The sequence below is a fragment of the Lissotriton vulgaris genome, chromosome 2_1 (assembly GCF_964263255.1).
Source record: "Lissotriton vulgaris chromosome 2_1, aLisVul1.2, whole genome shotgun sequence".
In the NCBI taxonomy this organism is placed as follows: Eukaryota; Metazoa; Chordata; class Amphibia; order Caudata; family Salamandridae; genus Lissotriton; species Lissotriton vulgaris.
The window spans coordinates 2,068,249,407-2,068,268,595 of NC_141687.1; the positions used below are offsets into that span (position 1 = coordinate 2,068,249,407).

General features: G+C 42.8%; 1 protein-coding gene across 1 annotated transcript in view; it reads right to left on the reverse strand.

The window, feature by feature from the left end:
- The window catches only part of AP4E1 (adaptor related protein complex 4 subunit epsilon 1), a 321,681-nt gene that overhangs the window by 141,205 nt on the left and 161,287 nt on the right, over positions 1 to 19,189 (reverse strand). Inside the window, 2 exon segments of the mRNA XM_086958294.1 lie at positions 8,438 to 8,740; positions 11,290 to 11,408. Coding sequence (XP_086814420.1) covers positions 8,438 to 8,740; positions 11,290 to 11,408 — 422 coding nt within the window.

Here is a 19,189-nt window from a genome sequence, read left to right on the forward strand (position 1 = left end):
TGACAAAGAAGTTACTTATCTTCTGTAAGATACTCTATGTACCCACAGATTCCTCACTTTCTGAGTATTCGCCAGGAGTCAGACTAGATATGGAAATTCTTTAGAAATACCCCTGCACATGAGTAGGTGGCATGGGGTGGCTCCACCACAATGTTGTCCAGGTCCAGATCAGCTTCTTTCTAGGCTGTCAGACTAAAAGCCCAACAGCAGATTGGGATCTTTTTATTCAGAAAAGGTTGGCGGGGGGGATGGGAGGGGGGGAAGGAACCATCAGTTAGATTAAATATCCACCAGAAAGAGTATTACCAAAGGTAAGTAACTTGTCCTTCTCATGCATAGATATATCTAACCGGAGATTCCTGATCTTTTGAATAGATACCAAAGCAGTACCACCCAGGTGGTGGTTTCGTGACACTGCTCAAAAAGTTCTTCAGGACTGCATGAGCAAAGTGCCCTTCTCGTCAGACCTAGCTTCCCAGACAGTAGTGATTTGTGAACGTGTGGAGCAACGCCCACATAGCAGCCTGGTAAAGAAATGTTGATGTGACACCAGACCTCCATAGGCGACCAGAGGCCTGTAATCTCCACCTCTACAAGATGGCTTCCCCTATCCAGATGCAATGAAGCAGTCACCATGGTTGGCTTTGTATGATGCAGGAAGAGGGGTCTGCCGATGACCCAATAGTGATCCAGCAGCCTCCACTGCAAGTCTTTTGTAATCTCCTCCGACATTTGGACATAGTTAGATAGATCCCCATGTTGTGTTGAATCAGACTTCAGATCCCGCTGCAGAGCCCATATATGTCCTCTGGCATGCTTTACCAGCAGGATGCGGAAGTCAGGAGGCCCGCAGCCCAGTGTTTAATTTGTGGGGGACAAAAGTAAGTGTCAGGGCCCTTCTTGAAGGAAGGCCACTGATGCCCGCCTCACACATTGCCTCTGCCAGCGTTGCCAATGATAGTACCAACATAACACCTAACCATCACACTCCTACATGTGTGACAATTCATACTATTAAAGTCACACTAGCTATAATAATGGTGTGAGAGACTGGTGATATTTATTTTCAATGCAATTTGATGTAGCAAACACATGTTGTTCACATCACAAAATTTAACAGACAGCGGCCGGGTCTAACACTAGGCCGGTGCTGACAATTAAGTGCCGGTGATGAGCACCGGAAACCACCGGCTCAAATTAAGCAATGCAACAGCCTCAGAGTCATATGCACTGAGATCTAGGACAGAGAGGGAAACAGGGATCATATAGCCAAAATGCCATGGACTATACACTAAGGTAGGATGGGACTTGGGGGTGGAAGTGCTTGGAACTGACCATGTCCTGAATAGCTCAAATAAGAGGGAAAGTCTGTGAAGAGTCAGATGTGACTTCAGCACATTGGAAGTGATTCCGAATGATGTTAAGAGTATCTCTGTAGCCTGGAGGTGGATGATAAATGCCTAGGGCGAGACACTTTTGGAACCCCTGACCTCTGAAAGGGAGCTGCAATCAGCATCATCACTCTTGTGAACACCCAAGCGGCACTAGTGAGACCAAAGAAGAGCACAGAAAATTGAAAATCCTTCTGCCCGATCGTGAATTGCAGGTAACTCCTGTGGGCCCGCAAGACGGGGATGTGCAAAAAAGCACCATGCAGGTCCAACATTACAATCCAGTATCAAGGGTCGAGGGCAGACAAAACCCGGGCCAGAGTGAGCATCTTGAATTTTTCCCTCCTCAGAAAAACATTGGGAGTGTTCAGGCCTAGTATGAGAGAAAGACTTTTTGTCTTTGTTTGGCACCAGAAAGTAGCGAGAGTAACAGCTAGATCCCAATTCTGATGCCAGCACCATTTCCATTGTTCTATTGGCCAGAAGGTTTGTGCTTCCTAATGTGAGACGGACAGATGGTCCTCTGTAGGCAATCCTGAGGTCAGTGGAACGTGCATTGGGATGGTAATAAATTAGAGGGCATAAATATGACAAACAATTTGCAGGACCACTTGTACGACGTTACTGATTACCATTCTGGGAGAAAATACCAGATCCTGCCTCCAAAAAGGTGGCATGTGTGAAGGTAAGGACGAACTTAAGAAGGTTTGCTGCTGCGGCAGCTGAAGGGGTTGGGGATAACAGTGAATGTTGCCCATGTTCATATTGTCTAAGGTCTTCTGGGTTGACTGCATGGTTGGCTGCTGGTGATATTGAAAGCTTCTATCATGGCCACAGAGGAGACAAAACTGTTGATGAAACTGATGCATTGGGGTAGACAGGCCCAAGGAGAGCAATGTAGCCCTGCGGTCAAAAGCTCTCAAAGGTTGAGACCATTTTCTTAACAAAGAGGTGATAGCCATCGAAAAGCATGTTCATCAGTGATAATTAGACATCCCCGGAGAAGTCTCCAGCTCTCATCCAGGCATGTTTCCAGAGTGTCACAGTGGTGCAGATTGCTCAACCAAGGCAATCTGTAGAATACAGCCCACTACAAATGATGAATTTGACTGCATAGTGGCCATCCTGAATGGCTTCAGTAAGGATAAGGAGAGAGCAGTCTGATCCAGTGGGAAGTACCTGGGTAACGGAGTCCCTAAGAGCATGAGTATATAAGTCCAAAAGCAATTGCCGCTGATGAAGCTTACTCAGGCTGGTGTTGGAGAGCATGTCCTTGAAAGGTAACAAGACACTCAGAGCCTCTATCCCATGGTGTGGTAGGGAAGGCATTTGGACTAACACTGCTAGTGGATGCTTGCTCTAAGCTTTCTGGGGTCGGGTCCTGCATTACGAAAGTTAGGGGTCGCGAGGTGGGGCCTCACTAGCTGCCTGTTTTTTAGCAGTCTGGAACATGGCTTTGAACATGTTCCAAGAGGTGTATATGGGGCTCAGAATAGTCTGTCTGGGATGATGGACATAGTAGTTGTTTGGTGGCCAAGAAAGTCAGCCATATTTCACTTCACTACTGCATAGAAAGCACGTTCCTGAGTAGCTGGTCCAGGTGTAGAGACCAGTCCAGAGCCTGAAGATGAAGCCAGCTCACAGGCATCTTGCAACTCATCATGGATGATCTGAGCCCTTCCGTGGGGCTAGGGCAAAGTGTCAAAGTCGAATGGATTTCTGAAAGTCTCCGAGCCAGTGGGATCAGAGTGCAGCACTGATCAAAGTTAAAGTAGAGTCAGATCAGAGTTGAAAACTACTCTTGGCTGCACTTTGTAATCCAGCATCAATGCTCCAGGTCAGGAATGGCTTCCTGAGCCAATGACCAGGGTGAGCACCAGAGCAGGTGCAGGGTCCGAAACTGGTCCAGAGGTTCCAATTAGCCTAGAGTGTAGACCCACCGGTGGAGTCCCAGTCAGAGTACCACACAGTTCCCTGGGGCCTGAAGGTTGAATGCTGAACAGGTGCAACATACCTTCATCGAACTTTTAGGTTTTCTGCAGTGTTGAGGAAAATTAAATTTTGGCCATGTTGTGTTCCCTAGCGCGTACCCCACCGACTCCATGTACCAGCTTAAAGTGCATGTAACTTCCCTCCTGTGCCAGCTATGAAGACGCAAATACATTTGCGTCCAACGTTAACATGTCCTCTTTCAGATCCACCATGAATGGATTATATAGTCCGTTCCTAAGTATGCTATGCCACCGTCTTTTTGTGGTACACTTTTCGTATTTTTCCTGCTCTAGCAAGAGTAGGCCCTGAATTCCTGCCATCTGAACCTCTTGTGTGGCTCCTGACTCTGCCCAGGCTACCTCTGTACCCGTGAACTCTGTCCTACTTTCAGCGCGGCCCCTCGCGCTCAGCTCAAGCCTGCTTTCTGCCAAGACTGACTATAACCTTCGAGTTATCTGTTCCGTTCCCCGAGAATACATTCCTGCCTACTAGATCCTGTAAACATCCTCCCCAGCTGCAGAACCAAAAGGCCAACCTGTCTTAATGCAAGTAATTCATAGCCTCTGTTGCCATGCTTCCATGGAAGGCCCCGTGCCCCACGCTTCACATGTAGACACTCAGGCGCTTATACACGCATCCACAGTTAGCATAGAACAGCTTCTGCCCTAGAGACCTTTCCGCCCAGATAGTATAGTTCCTAAACACCAGATATCAGATATGATAGAAGTACAAGTTGATCTGACATGCCAGACTTCTGTCTCTTTCTGTCAGTGTGAATGTCAAGTCCCCTGCACCCCGTCAATCACACGTCATGCAGCTGCGCGCGCACACAAGCTTCCGATTTCTGCTGACATTGCAACATTCTGTTAGCACCACCCCTTGGTGCCACCCACTTGCGTCACCTATCAGTGACGTTTCTAGTTCACGCCTAGTTTACGCCTCTTTGATGATGTATTAGTACCAAGTGTATAATGTTATCTTGTCTTCTCTCAGCTGTTACGCCTCTTACATTGATTCTTATGGTATAAATCAAGTATATAAGCTATGTATGGTTAATAAAATTCAGCGCTCTATCCCTTCTGACACCCCTGTGGTGGTCAGAACATGATATCCTGATTCCTTTATGAGGAATAAAACCCTTAGAAACTCTAACACCACGGACTCTGTCTTTTTTCATTCTGATTGAGTTATTATTGACTAGGTACTTACCTGCATAGAAATTAAGAGAGTAAATTAATTATTTACGTCAGTGTCACAGAAGGATCCGGAAACTCGAGTTGTCCCAGGATGAGAGTAAGAATCTTAGACCATCACAGGAGCTCGAGAGTGGAGGGAAGAAGTAGAGTCCCACTTAGACTGCTTGGGCTTCTTTTTCAACTAGTCCAAGGACTTTGATCGCAACTAACATCCGTCACAGAAATGACTTCAGGAGTGTGACCGTCCCTTCTACTTTGACCAGTCACAGTGTGGAGTTTTCCAGTGTGTTTGGTGATATACAGCTTTACCTCATGGGCCCAGTTGGCATTCGAGTTCATTAAGACGCAGTTGCCATAGGCCTTAGGGTCATGATCTAACCCCAAGCGCCAAAGACAAATCTCGTGGGGATGTGTCACAGATATTTCCTTGCGATAGTCGCTACAAGGCTTGAACTCTGCATTTTTAGAGGGTGGTACTATCCCTTGAACAATGTTATTTTAGAATATTTACATATTTTGGAAAGTAGCCTCATGAATAGACAAGGGGAAACTCTGGATCTGTGTCTGGTGGCGTGAAAAGAAAAGAACTGTTGTCAGCGCACTTGGGTGGCGCAAGACACCACATACGGTACTGCTAAAGATTTTCAAGATTCAGTTTGATACCTGGGGAACATTCAAAAGATACGGATTCTGCAGTTAAGGTATCTATCAAAAATAGTTGATTATGCCTAGTGGAAATCTAAGATGGTGTACACTGAGGGAACTGATTTACTGATCAAGTCAAGGAGTCCATGTTGACACATGCTTAAGGAACTCCATATCATCCAACAAAAATGCTGGACTCCTGGCACCACAGGCAGAGATACTACTTTGACAGTTGGTAAAAGTGACCTTCCATGGATTGCAAAATCCATGAAATCACCATTCCATAGTGAAACTGTGTGAGAAGTAGTGGTTAGAGGCCTCCTAAAACACCTTCATCCTACCATGCTGAGGAAACACATTCCATTTATGGTGTGCTGCATTACTACTATGAATGAGAAGAAGATGCTAGTAATTGTTTGTGTTGATTTAAGGAACTTCTTCCTTTGTATATTTCTTGGGGCTATCCTTTCCGGGCTGTTGGTGCACAGGTCTAAAATAAGCAATGAAACCTATTCAACCCATCTTGATGGAAATGTCAAAGACATTATGGTGACAGCTATAGTCTCAAACAAGGTTTGGCTGTCACCACTCAGAGGAACAAAAAGAACGTCACTGTCAAACAGCACGTGCAACGTCTATGTTACAAACGGTCAAAACATTCAGGCCACCAGTACATACATGCCAGTAAAGCCACTCTTCTGACTGAAGTACTACTAGAGTGCTGGCACTCATCAAAACCTGCACTAATGTGGCGGCTGAACTACTCTTCAAAATGTATTTTTGTTCCTTCGTCTAAATCAGTCTAAATAATTTCACTTCAAAAGAAAACAAAACCTGATATGGGTTCTCCAAACTACTGAAATCTTTGAACATTCTCTGGTTGTCACGGTCTTGACAATATCTTTGTTTTGACTGCACCCAGATCTTCCTGGGAAATTTCAACCTCCACTGGAATGACACAAATGACTAAGCTTTAAACAGCCTAAAAGCCTCCTAAAAGCCCTTAACCTGTCCAAAATCTGCAACAGTCCGAACCACATCTTGGGTGACTTTGGATCTAATCATTGCTAAAGCCAACTCTATTCAACTCGAGTCTGTAGTCACATGTGATTGGACTGAACACCACCACATCACCTTCCCCATTATGGAATCTGTTAGAATTAATAAGGAAACCCAGACACTAAAAAAGAAGCCTGCGAAATATAAACCTGAATGAACTAACACCCCTCATTGATCCCATTCTGCCTCCTCCGGCGGATAAGTTAGATATCCAAGTTAGATATCACTACAATAATTTCATGAAGAACATTCTGGACAAGTTTGTGCCTTTCAGCTAAAAAGACTGTCCACCAAACACACCAAGCCATGGTACAATGGCAGCATGAAAGCACAAAGATGTAATCCGAGACAAGCTGAATGATTATAAGGATTCTCACCGTCCTTCGAACACCTCCAGCAATTTGGATCACTGAGAAGCCTGTACAACAAGCTCATCAGAAGCTCAAAAGCGAATATTTTCAGAAACCAACTAGATCATGCCAGAAATCGACACAGAAATATATTCAAACTTATCAAACAACAAACCACTAGGCATCAGTGCAGTTATCCAAGGTGCTAATTTACATATTAACTTCCTTAGAAAAACAAAACCCTTCCTTCCCCCAGAAGACTTCAAGTCAGCTGTTCAATCTCTAGTGATTACCAGGCTGGGTTATGGAAGTGCAACCCTCTATGGCTTAACTAGATCCAAGATCTAAGCTTGCCCGCTAAAGGTTTCTCTTAACTCTATTGCAAGACTCATCACTGGAGCAAAAAGAAACTACCATATCTCTCCCGTCCTGAAATCTCTAAAATGGCTCACATAAGATGTTAGGATAAAATTTAAAATTGAACGAAAGACCCATAAAGCACTACCATTCAACACCCGAGATATCAGGCACAAAAACTTCCCCTAACGGGCGGCTGGAGATACTGTAGAAGCACCAGCACTTTATTGTTGAAACCACAGAAATTTCACACAAAAAAAATATATAACCAGGCCTTCTCGGGTATTGCTCTGTGTATTTGGTACCCCTACAATCAGAATGAACCCTTTAACTGCATCATTCCAAAAAAAAAAGTTTAAATGCTTTTTAAGAACACATCTCTACTCTTGAATCCAAAGGACCCTACTCCGGGAACACTGTTTTGATATCAATCCATGCTTTCACTTGACGGTTACCACTTTGTATGGATATCTGTCACCTTGGACCTTGTGATTGCAAATTCCTGAACCCTATGAGCTGTCACATTCTATGTTGTCTCTAAATTGGTGTTGTTTATTTCATTGTATTGCTCCACATGACCATTGGTAAAGCGTTTCGATACCTTCATGGGTCACTTTCTAGCTATGTAAACTTTTATAAATAAATAAAAAATCTTGTATGATCTCCACAGTCTCTCTAAATTGAGTGGTAGCAATGCTGCATGAGCCTGTAAGATTTGTGTAGCTCTAATAATAAACACATGTGGTACTGAAATTTGCAAAACATAATTTCACCACCATAGATGTAGATAACAATTTATAGTTTGAAAAAGAATTGCCTACATGAAATCGCATACCCAGATGTTATCAACTGCCTATTATACATGTAGCACTCTGTAGAATCTTTAGGGAAATTGTGCAGGAAAATCCACTGTTTTATTACCATTTGTCTATTGTGGTGAATATGGCTTGCCTGACACACCATGCTAAAAAACTGCACCCAGGTTGAATACCAAGTTTGGACACAAAAACTTCACTGCAGATGCATGCAATTAGTACAAATAGTTTTGATTAAGGCAATATTAAAATGCACAATTACAAAATTAGACAAATATAAACTTGAGCTCCTTCATAGTGTGTCACAACACGTGCACTGACATACACCAAAGTGAATGGTCAAATTTGAACTTCTCAATAGGACTATATCCCCTTGCATTTCTCCCTACACCCAGATTCTCCCACCAAGATAGAGTTACTGATATTGTTTTCAGCTGCAGCTCTTAACACTCACTCTTGAAGCTCTAGTGTCTGGTTACACAAGATAAACTAGAAATTCATTAAATGAATGTTATTACTGTATTGCCATAACATGTAATTTAGATATTTTGCCTGTACAACCGGAGGCCTGGTTCGCGCTAAATAGCTACTTTATGTGCACACAATAAAAACAAGCTATAAATGTCTCGTACCGCCAGATCTTCACAGCTTGCGTCAACTGGGAGAAGGCTCGTCATCTTTGCAGTGTCTTCATGTAAATGTTTTAATTCAAGGGCATGCTGTCTAATGCATGTGTCGGCTGATGTGCTAAAGTTCTGGACTAATTCATCTACAGTGTGAGAAGATGGAACAAAAGCTGACAGTTTGGTGATTGCTGCCATTGCCCAGGCTTTTGTTTCCGAGGTAACATAGATATTTTCAAGTAGCCTAAAAAGCTTTGACATTATTTTTTCTGGGTCAACATCCTTTTGCAGGTACGAATATTCTCCAAGTACCTGCAGGCAAACAAAGAGAGGTTACAAATCAATGCTGTGTCCTCTAAGAATTAATCTGTTAATTGTCTATTTTTACAATGAATCAATGGAATGACCACAGTAAAGAGGGCATCCTTAGGCTGAAATGACACAAACACAGACTAATGGATGAAGTCTCACTGAAAACCTCTATAAGTAACTAAACAAGATTTTAGCAGAAACAAAAGCTCCTGACTAACACAAATCCAAAAATCTCATCAGCCTGGTATTGGCTGCTAGCCTGCTGTCTTTGAGAAAGAAGGGATGAAAGAAAAAAGCCAACAAGGAAATAAATAAAGAAGTAATGAATGAAGAATTAATGAGAGAAGGAAGAAAACAAGAAAATAAAAATAAAAAAAGCCAGCAAGAAATAAAGAAGTCAAGATAGAAAGAAAAATAAGGAAATCAACAAAGAAAAAAGGCAAAAAAGAAAGACCAAGAGAAAGAAGGCAAGAAAAACAAAATATAGAAGCTAAGACAGGAAAAAGAAAGAAGGCAATAAAGAGAGACAAAATGTAAAACCAAGAAAAAGAGAGAAAATACAACAACAAAGAATACAAGAAAGAATGAAAGGCAAGAAAGAAAAAAGAAAGACAGGGAAAGAAAGAATGCAATAAAGAAAGAAGACAAAATAGAAAGAACGCAGGAACGAAAAATTAAAGGAATAAAGAACAAGGAAGATAAGCAATAAAGAAAGAAAAGATTGCAAAGCAGATTTGGATAGCTTACTCAGAATCAACCCACTGAGCTACCTCTCGGTAAGTATCAGGTTGTATTCGGGGACATGTGGTTTCAGCCTATAAATTAAAACCCTCTTGGGTGTCACAATTCCAAAACATAATTAAGAATAGTTCCATTGCCCCCAGTGAGGCTGCTGCTTCTGTCAAAGTCCATTTTTGAAAGCCCCACTGAAACTCTGTTTCTGTCCAGTGATTTTAGTCTTCTGCCTTTTCCCCTGAGTTTGACGAGAGTGCTACTTCGTCTTTCGTGGACAGGTTTACATAATATTTGAACAGTCGTCCATACCATGAAGTAGAACCGCTCCTAAGAAGAGAACAGTTGGTCCTTATGTCTTCGCACTTGCAGACTGAAACGGAGCGTCCATGGGGCTTTCAAATATTGACTTTGACAGAAGCAGCAGTCTCACTGGGGGCAATGGAACAATTTTTAATTATGTTTTGGAAGTGTGACACCCACGAGGGCCTTAATTTATAGCCTGAAACCACATGTCCCAGAATGAAACCCGATACTTACCCGGGGCCATTAAGAGGAGGAAACTAAATAAATATGCTGGTTTGGTTGTGAGTTGCACTTGCTTATCTGGCAGCCTGTGATAAAGATTGTGAAATCTGAAACGCGTTAGACAATAAAGCCAGTTCCAGTGATTTTAGTCTTTTGTCATCAAATCTACCAATGGGGACGATGTTCCCAATATTTGAATGAACTTAGAATGCTGCATGTTTTAATCCTGCATTCCTGCACTGAGGAAGGAGAGTCCTTCGCCGAAACGCGTCGGCAAAATGGAATAAACACAGTTTTTAGCAACCCCATGAGTGCCCCATATATTTATGGGAGCTTGAATTTAAAAGCGTGAATTCTGCCATCACGCTCACGGAGGAACCCGCTGAGAGTTCGGCGGCAGTTGGTGGAAATGGAGCAGAATTATATATATTGGTTTTTTTGTATGCTGCAAGGTCCCTGCACGTGGGCGAGACTATTCAGTGCTTATGACTAATAATGAGCATCCCCTGGAAGAGAACCGCAGAATCTAACATGTGAAGCTAATGTGTTCAATGTAATATCAATAATGCAATAAATAAATTAAAAAAAAATAGTTGCAGTTAAAAACAATGTCACCCTTCCTTCTTCATGTCAGGAGGTGATTTGAAAACGTTAGTAACCAAGCAAAGATCTGGTGTATTGGCATGGAAATATCTATCATAAAAGATGTAGAGGCTACATCATTTAGTTTCAAACTATGGTAAAACCCTTGTTTGCAGATACAAACTTGCATGTTTTGTGCATGATAATCAGTTTAGTATAATGAACAGAAAATTGAATGATCTTCAATTCTTATCAAATGTTTTGACATTCAATGCCCTAAAGAAAGCCATTATTTGTTATGGTATGCATATAATTATGATACTCTGAACATATACGTTTTAATATGCATGTTAACATTCCAGTTAAAAGTCATGAATTTTCAAGTATTCATCTTCTAATGCAACTTCCTGATTCAAAAATTTTGTTTGAAGCACTAAATACAACACCTTTTAGCAGAAAGCACATGAAAAAATTAGTTAATAACTCTGGAGAGCTGTACTTTCAGCCAAAGTAGATTGATATCCTTGCTAAGTCAGAGTCAAGTCTGATGCTAAAACCCGAAGGATTTTGCCTACAATACAAACTAAATCCAATTGCACAAATTTAAAGATCACTTTACCTATTCTTCAAATACCAGTCCATATATTTACTTTACGAGCTCACTGAAATATGTAAGTATTGTACTTTGTAACTTGTAACATACGTACCCAACAGATAACATGAAGGAATCTCTGAGGATAATATACATTTGCCTGATCTAGCAATGCAATATACGATCGGACTGCATTTAGTCTTAACTGCAGATTTTCTTTTTCATCCTCAAATCCTACAGGGAATGAAAACAAAATGCAGATGTTGAGTCTTGGTGTTACACAGGTTTACAGAAAATTAACAATTGCAGAATCACAATACATATTTACAGCAAAGTATTTCAAGTACGACTAGAGAAGCGAGTAAAACACCTCAATAACAAGACGTTTGAGTTGACCCCCAACTACAAACATAAAATGAAAGTAGATGATATATATATATATCACACCGATCCCGGTAGGAAACTGGAGGCTGTCCAACGGAGCTGTCCGTTTGCAGGGTACCGGAACCCCTCAAAATTCAAAACATAACTCTTTCCTTCTCAGGGTAGAGAAACGGACACCTTGGTTGAATGCACAAAAGTTAAAGTTTATTGCTGCCAAAAACAACGCGTTTCAGCTTTCGCCTTGATCACGCTGATCAAGGCGAAAGCTGAAACGCGTTGTTTTTGGCAGCAATAGACTAACTTTTGTGCATTCAACCAACTTGTCCGTTTCTCTACCCTGAGAAGGAAAGAGTTGTGTTTTGAATATATGTATATATATGTATATATATATATGTATATATATGTATATATTATTTTTTTTTACAAAGGCGTTTAGCCGAAACGCGTCTGTCGGGCCATTTTTCTGTGGAATAAAATATCTGAAAATTACCCTCTTGTGTGCTCCTCACTTAACGCTCCAGTAGAGAGAGGAGCGAGGGACAGGAATATATATTTATATATTTAGCTGGCTGGGTGCGCTTTGTCGAAATAAAACACCTAAATTGCTCACCTGCATTCCTGGCTCGACTCACGTTTCTTGTACTCTAAACGCTCCGTGCACTGGGCGCTCGGTGATTTGAACTGAGTCTACCGTATATATATATATATATATATATATAAATCTAAATTGGATTCAAGAAATCTGCTTCGTATTGTGCCCCCTGCAGTAACAAGGACGCTAACAGGCTACGTTGCGCGTTGTGGAGGTCGGGTCGAGTCTGACGGCGTGGTAGCCGAGGGGCTAACCGGTCGGCCGACTGGCGGGCAGCCCAGCACCGATTCTGGTAAGACACTCCCCTTCCATTTCGTGTACTTGCCTGAGCTTAAACTTCATAAACTACGGGTTGCGGGATACACCTCTAATACTTGTTTGCAGCGAACGTTTTGATCTACATTGAGCAGAGCTTCGGTGACAATTTTTAAAGTCTAATTAAAATACAGAAGAAAGATACTTTAACATGATATCCAGTGACGCGCTCAGGAACAGAGAGGCTACAGCCGAGGCACGTTTTGATAGCCTACCAGCCCGACTCCTAATCAAAGTAATGCAGCATCTACTGTTATAAATAATGATGCAAAAACACTATTGAAAACGTTAGAAAAGCTGCTCCGCAGCGAACTTTCAAAATGGTGGGAGAAAAAATCTCTTGAAAAGTACAGAGACGCTAACAGAGTTTCACGTGGGCTGCGGGTACTAATTGTGCCCACATATGAGAATCCTAATCCCCAAATGCTTCAAGAATGGGCGGAAAACAATCTAAAGAGCTTAATGAACATGATTCATATACTTATTAAATATGCTGAATCAGACAGGGAAGCATTATTGGTGGAAATCGACCGGATTAATAATCTCCTGGAAGCGACTGGTGAAACTGATTTCATCGCAAAAAGCAAGGCAGAAATTGATATTCGTATCAAAAAATTAGAAGAAACTATCATTGAAAGAAAAATTACAAAGTTTGCATGGGACAAAAATGATTATGCCACGGGCAGAATCTTCACTTTCTCCCGCAAGTATGATAACTTAAAACGCAAAGCTATGTCCAACAGAGGCAAACCGGCAAATGACCAAATCACAATACACAGTGATACTTCTTCAATACCTGCTGATAACACTGATGTTCTATCTCTTAATTCACTGACCTCCAACAGTGATGATGATGTTGCACCAGAAAGGTCCATACCAGGTCCAAGTGATCGTGAGAACTTTTCCTTAATCGAGGAACTGAATTTTGTAAGCGAGGACCGACGTTACTCCCTGCGCTCTCGGAATCCTCAAATAAAGCAAGGAAATGAATCAGCCAACGCATGCGCGCAAGGAAGCGGATCCGTAAACAAAAATACCACTCAAGGCAGAACAAAAAAGAGCTGGAAAAAGTAACAAGCACAATAGAAAATACAGTCATTAATCTCACTGACCTTGTCTTATCAAAAGCTGAAGAACAACTGCTTTCATTAGGACTTTCTTATTGCCCGCCAAACAGGTTTTCTTACAACCAGACAAGAATAGATGTTTTTAAGTTTCGTCGAAAAATTAAACTTATTAAACATTTTCAACTTGAAACTAAACGTAAAAAAACAATTGATACCATCTCAGCTGCAGATCCAGCTACTATTCTTCAAGTACAAGACATCACTGGCTTACTAAACCTATATGATTTGGCCTACATGGGCGACTCACAAACCACTCCTACTGTGAGTCAAACCATCAATGTTAATTGTCCAGTTACCAGTCCTTTTCGTCCAAAATCGACGTTTCTACCGATAATGCCAAGAGATGCGGTGGATGTTTTTAGTGACAGAGTAACTACAGAATTGAAAGCTTTAAATAGACAAGCCATGACCCAAAATAAACAACATGACTATAATAACAGCCAATATCATTTGCTTGTAAAAAAACTACAGAACAACAACAATGTGATAATAAAAAATGCTGATAAGGGAGGAAATACAGTTTTATGGCAAGTAAAGGACTATGTGATTGAAGCTGAAAGGCATCTATCTGACACTACTTGTTATATAATATCCACTCAATTCACAATGTCTCAAAGCCATGACAAAACCCGGGAACAGATTGCAATTTGGAAAAGACTTGGGTTACTGTCCAATGATAAATCTAAATTTCTCAACAACGAGCATCCAATTACACTGAGTTTGTATTTTCTCCCTAAAATACATAAACAAGTCACACCTACTCCCGGCCGTCCAATCATCTCTGCCATTGGGAGTATGAATGAAAACATTTCCAAATATGTATGCTTTTTTCTGCAACCCCACATGATTAATCTAACGTCATACCTGAAAGATACTACTGACTTCTTGACCAAAATCATGGATTTAAAATGGAGTGATGATTCCCTGTTTCTGGTAATGGACATAGAATCACTTTATACATCAATTAATCATCATGATGGTATCAAGGCTTGTGAATTTTACTTAAACAAACGTGATATATGTTCGAGAGCATAATGCAATGTTGATAAATATGATTAGAATCTGTCTTACTTCTAACTTCTTCCGATTTCAAGGTCACATCTACCAACAGCTTCGAGGCGTGGTGATGGGCTTGTGCTTTTCCCCCAGTTACTCATGTTTACATGTGGGCTGGTGGGAGGAGCAGGACCGCGCACCAACGTTGGTTGCCTAATATTGTCAACTATTGGCGATTTATCGATGATGTGTGTATAATTTGGAGGAGGACAGTGGAGGAGGCATCAACATTTGTATCTGATTTAAACACAAACACTCAATTTGAAATTCAGAGCTACTATAACATCAATTGATGTACAGATGTTTATAAAAGATAAACTAGAGACTAGTTTACACCGTAAATCTACAGCAGGCAAATCAATTCTTCATGCCCATAGTGCCCATCCTTCCCACACCATTAAAAGCATCCCGTATGGGGAGTTTATACGCATCTGTAGAATTTGCAGTGATATACCATCTCGAGAGCAATGTCTAATTGAATGCAAACAACGCTTCTTGAATAGGGGTTATCCAGAATATATTCTGAAACAAGCTTTAACTAAAGCTACTTCATTGGACCGCAAATACCTACTTGTACCTAAAAACTCTGGTAATAGCAGTTCAGAATGTTCAGTTAGACTTATTACCACTTTTTGTGCACAAGAGCGTAAAATTAGACGCAACATCTGCAGTGAATGGCCGTGTCGTCCGCATAAAGCAGAACGGGCAGACCCCTTCGCCCCACATATGGGAAATCAGCCCCTGTTTCTACCAAGATCTTGTCTAAATCATTGATATAAAGATTAAAGAGAAACGGGGCTAGAATGCACCCCTGCCGTACACCCCTTTCAGTACTGAAATCCCTAGAAACCCTGAGATCTTGAGCAAATCTAATGTTTGCCTTTGTATGCCTATGCAAATCCCTCAGAAAGTCAACCAGGTTTGCCTCCACTGCCATGGCCTTCATGGACTGCCACATCTTTCCCCGGTTAACACAATCAAAAGCGGAGGAGAGATCCATGAAGGCCATGTAGATCGTTCCCATGGCGGGCAACCGTATACTTTCCGAGGATCAGATATAGGTTTAAGGCATTGTGCTAGGGTAGTGTCCTGGGCGGAACCCATATTGAATGTCAAAGAGAATCTTATTATCTTCCGTCCAGGCAGCCAATCTATTTAACACAGCTCCATCTACAACCTTAACCACAGAGTCGATAAGGGATATTGGTCTATAATTCAGAGTACTATTACGATTGCCCTTTTTAAACACTGGTACGATTGTAGAGGTGCTCCAAGACTCCGGACACCCTGCCTTTGCCGCCGCATTAAGCACGGCCACCAAGACGGGAGACCAGAGGGAAGGATTTGATTTGAAAAGGTCCAGCAGAATACCGTCCGGACCCGGCGCCTTATTAAATGACAGACCGACAATACCTTTTCTCTACTTCACTCTGGGTTAATACAACCGTGGCATTATTTTGATCTCTAGCTTGCAGACAAGATAAGGTTGGGGCACTCTTAAAATAAGGATGAAGTGGGACACCCATTCCTCTTCCGTTATATTGGTGCCTAAATCTTCTGCTCTGTCCCTTTCAAAGAGGGGTCTATTAATAATACCCCAAAATCTAATGCTACTGCATAACTAGCTTGGATCTAGTAATTCCCGCCAGGTTGCTTCCTTCAATTCCATCTTACGGCTTGCCAGTGACTTTTTATAGATGAGACGGAGAGCACGAATCCGGGGTTGATCCCTCAGCTTTACTTTCAGTGCGGCCTTTAAGTCTCTGGCAGCTTTGGAGCATATTGGATTAAACCATTTGGGATCACCAGACAACATTCTTTATACGGGGACAGATAATAATGCCCCCACCTTGGAGACAATCCCTTCAAAAGCTTTAAGAACGCCCATAGCGGGAGAGTCAGGTTCCACACAAAAAGTGAGTTCTGCAGCACAAGATTCATGGACCTTTTCATAAAAAAGGGACAGGGCTACCTGGGACCATTTAAGGCGGCGCCTGCCATCCGTAGATTTCAGCGCTCCCGACGCTACCACCCTGGCCTGTCTCTTCAGCATACTGCCCACCAAATGCACACACACAGAATTATGATCGCTGTATGCGCTCTCCATGATTATAAATCCCCGAAGGATGGACTGGAGGCTAGTAGAGATCAAAATATGATCTTTGAAGGACCCACTGCTACGACCTTTAAAAGAGGGGATGGGTTATTTATTGGACAATGCTGCAAAAGACATGGACGAGATCAAATCGTATTCATTGAGCAAATCATTAAGTGTGTCTACCTGCACAGAGTGATCAAAATGAAGACCCCGAATCCTGGCACAACCCATATCGCCCATACTAGTGATTTCAGGATTACCGCACGGGTGAACATTAAAATCCCCTGCTATCATAAGGCTGTTACAAACATGACCACAGTACTGCCTAACAAAACTGTTCAGCTGTGTTATCTTGCAAACCCCCTGTCTGTTCAATGCATTGTAGAAATTGATCAAACACAGACTAGCGTTTCCACTCTTTAAAACAATAGCTTGGGAGTCACTTTGGGCAGAGGAAATATCCTTAATCCTGCAATTCAGGGATAAAGATGTAAAGATGACCAAACCACCCCTAGCTCCTCCGCTGACTGATGGGGAGGCGGGGACAAAGAAAGCTTTGTACCCCTCCAGAAATAGGTTGCAGTTCACCATCCAAATCTCCTGGAGACAGATCACAGAGAATTGCCTGATGAAATGCACCCATAACGGGTCTATGCTCTTCTGTGCTAGCCAAGCAATGTTCCAAGACAGAACAATATAATCCTCTAATTTGGATGGATCCTCAGATGGTACAATGGGTAAAGCCTCTAATAACTCAGGATTAGACAACCCAGACATCCACTGTACTGGTTTACCGGCACCCAAAGAACAAGGATCAGCGAACGCATGGGGCCGAGCAATTGGATCTAGAGGTTTTGATCTTATACTCAGTCAGTCACAGTCATCCAGCTTTGAAAGAGCTGCAAATCTATATGGCCCCTGCGTGATAGATGAAAAGTGGCAATTCCCTGTCATATTATACCTCTCAGACATGGGGGTTAAGAAATTTAGCACTAGTTGGCTCCGCCGGCTTCTGTGACCACGTATAACGTGATAAATTCAGGTTAACGCACAAGTTACTACTTGTGTAACGATATATCTGTAAGAGACATTAGTTAGTGATAGATTCCTTACCTTAGAATATCCCCAGGCGTCAGACTGGATCCGGAAATTTTTGCGTAGCAATACCCCTGCGCGCTGGTAGGCGTCGTCTGCGGCTCCGCGTCCGTCGTCGGCGTCGTGAGCGCCGGGATGACGTCGTCGGAGTATATAGACGGCGCCCATGCGCGCTGACGTCAGTTCTGATAACACAGCTTTTCCGCGCCAGATACGCAGAGCCATGATAGAACTAACACTGGTGCCATGAAACTAGGGCCCTGAAAGGGGATGACCTTAACCCTAAATATCGGTTCGCAGAACGGGGAGGATGGGAGGGCGGTAAGGAATCTATCACTAACTAATGTCTCTTACAGATATATCGTTACACAAGTAGTAACTTGTGCATCTGAAAGAGACACGTTAGTGATAGATTCCTTACCTTAGAATAGATACCCCAGCAATACCAACCCCGGTGGTGGGTCTGCGAACCAATATCACACCAGAAAGTCCTGGAGGACGGAACGGCCAAAGAAGCCATCCCTCCGGACTTGACTGTCCAGGCAGTAGTGTCTTGCGAACGTGTGCAGCGAGGCCCACGTAGCTGCCTGGCAAATGTCCTGCAGGGGGACGCCGCGGCCCAGGGCAGTTGTCGTTGCCGAGGCCCGAGTGGAGTGAGCCCGCAATCCAGCTGGGGGCTCCTTCCTCGCCATGGAGTAGCATGCTTGGATGCACAAGATGATCCACCTGGAGATGGTCCTCTTGTGTACAGCCTTTCCCTTCTTCGCGCCCACGTAACCAACGAAGAGTTGGTCATCCACCCGGAATTGGCGAGTGCGGTCTAGGTAGTAGGAGAGCGCACGTTTTGGATCCAGACGGTGGAGCCTCTCCTCCTCTTTCGAGGGATGCGGAGGCGGAAAGAAGGTGGGCAAGGTGATGGACTGCCCGATGTGGAAGGCCGTGACAACCTTGGGCAGAAAGGAAGGTCGTGTACGCAACACCACCTTATCAGGATGAACAGACAGGAAAGGTGGAGAAGAAGAAAGAGCCTGGAGCTCACTCACCCTCCTGGCAGAGGTGATGGCAACCAGGAAGGCCGTCTTTAGAGTAAGGAGACGAAGAGGGCAGTTATGAAGTGGCTCAAAGGGAGCACACATCAGATAGGTGAGAACCAGATTCAAGTCCCACTGGGGCATCACGAAGGGAACAGGAGGAAACATGTGCGTGATGCCCTTCAGAAATCTACTCACAATAGGGGACTTGAATAAAGAAGGCTGATCTGGTAGCCTCAAGAAGGCTGAAAGAGCAGAAAGGTACCCCTTAAGAGTGCCCAGAGCAGAGCCCTGCTGGGCAAGGGAAAGAAGAAAGA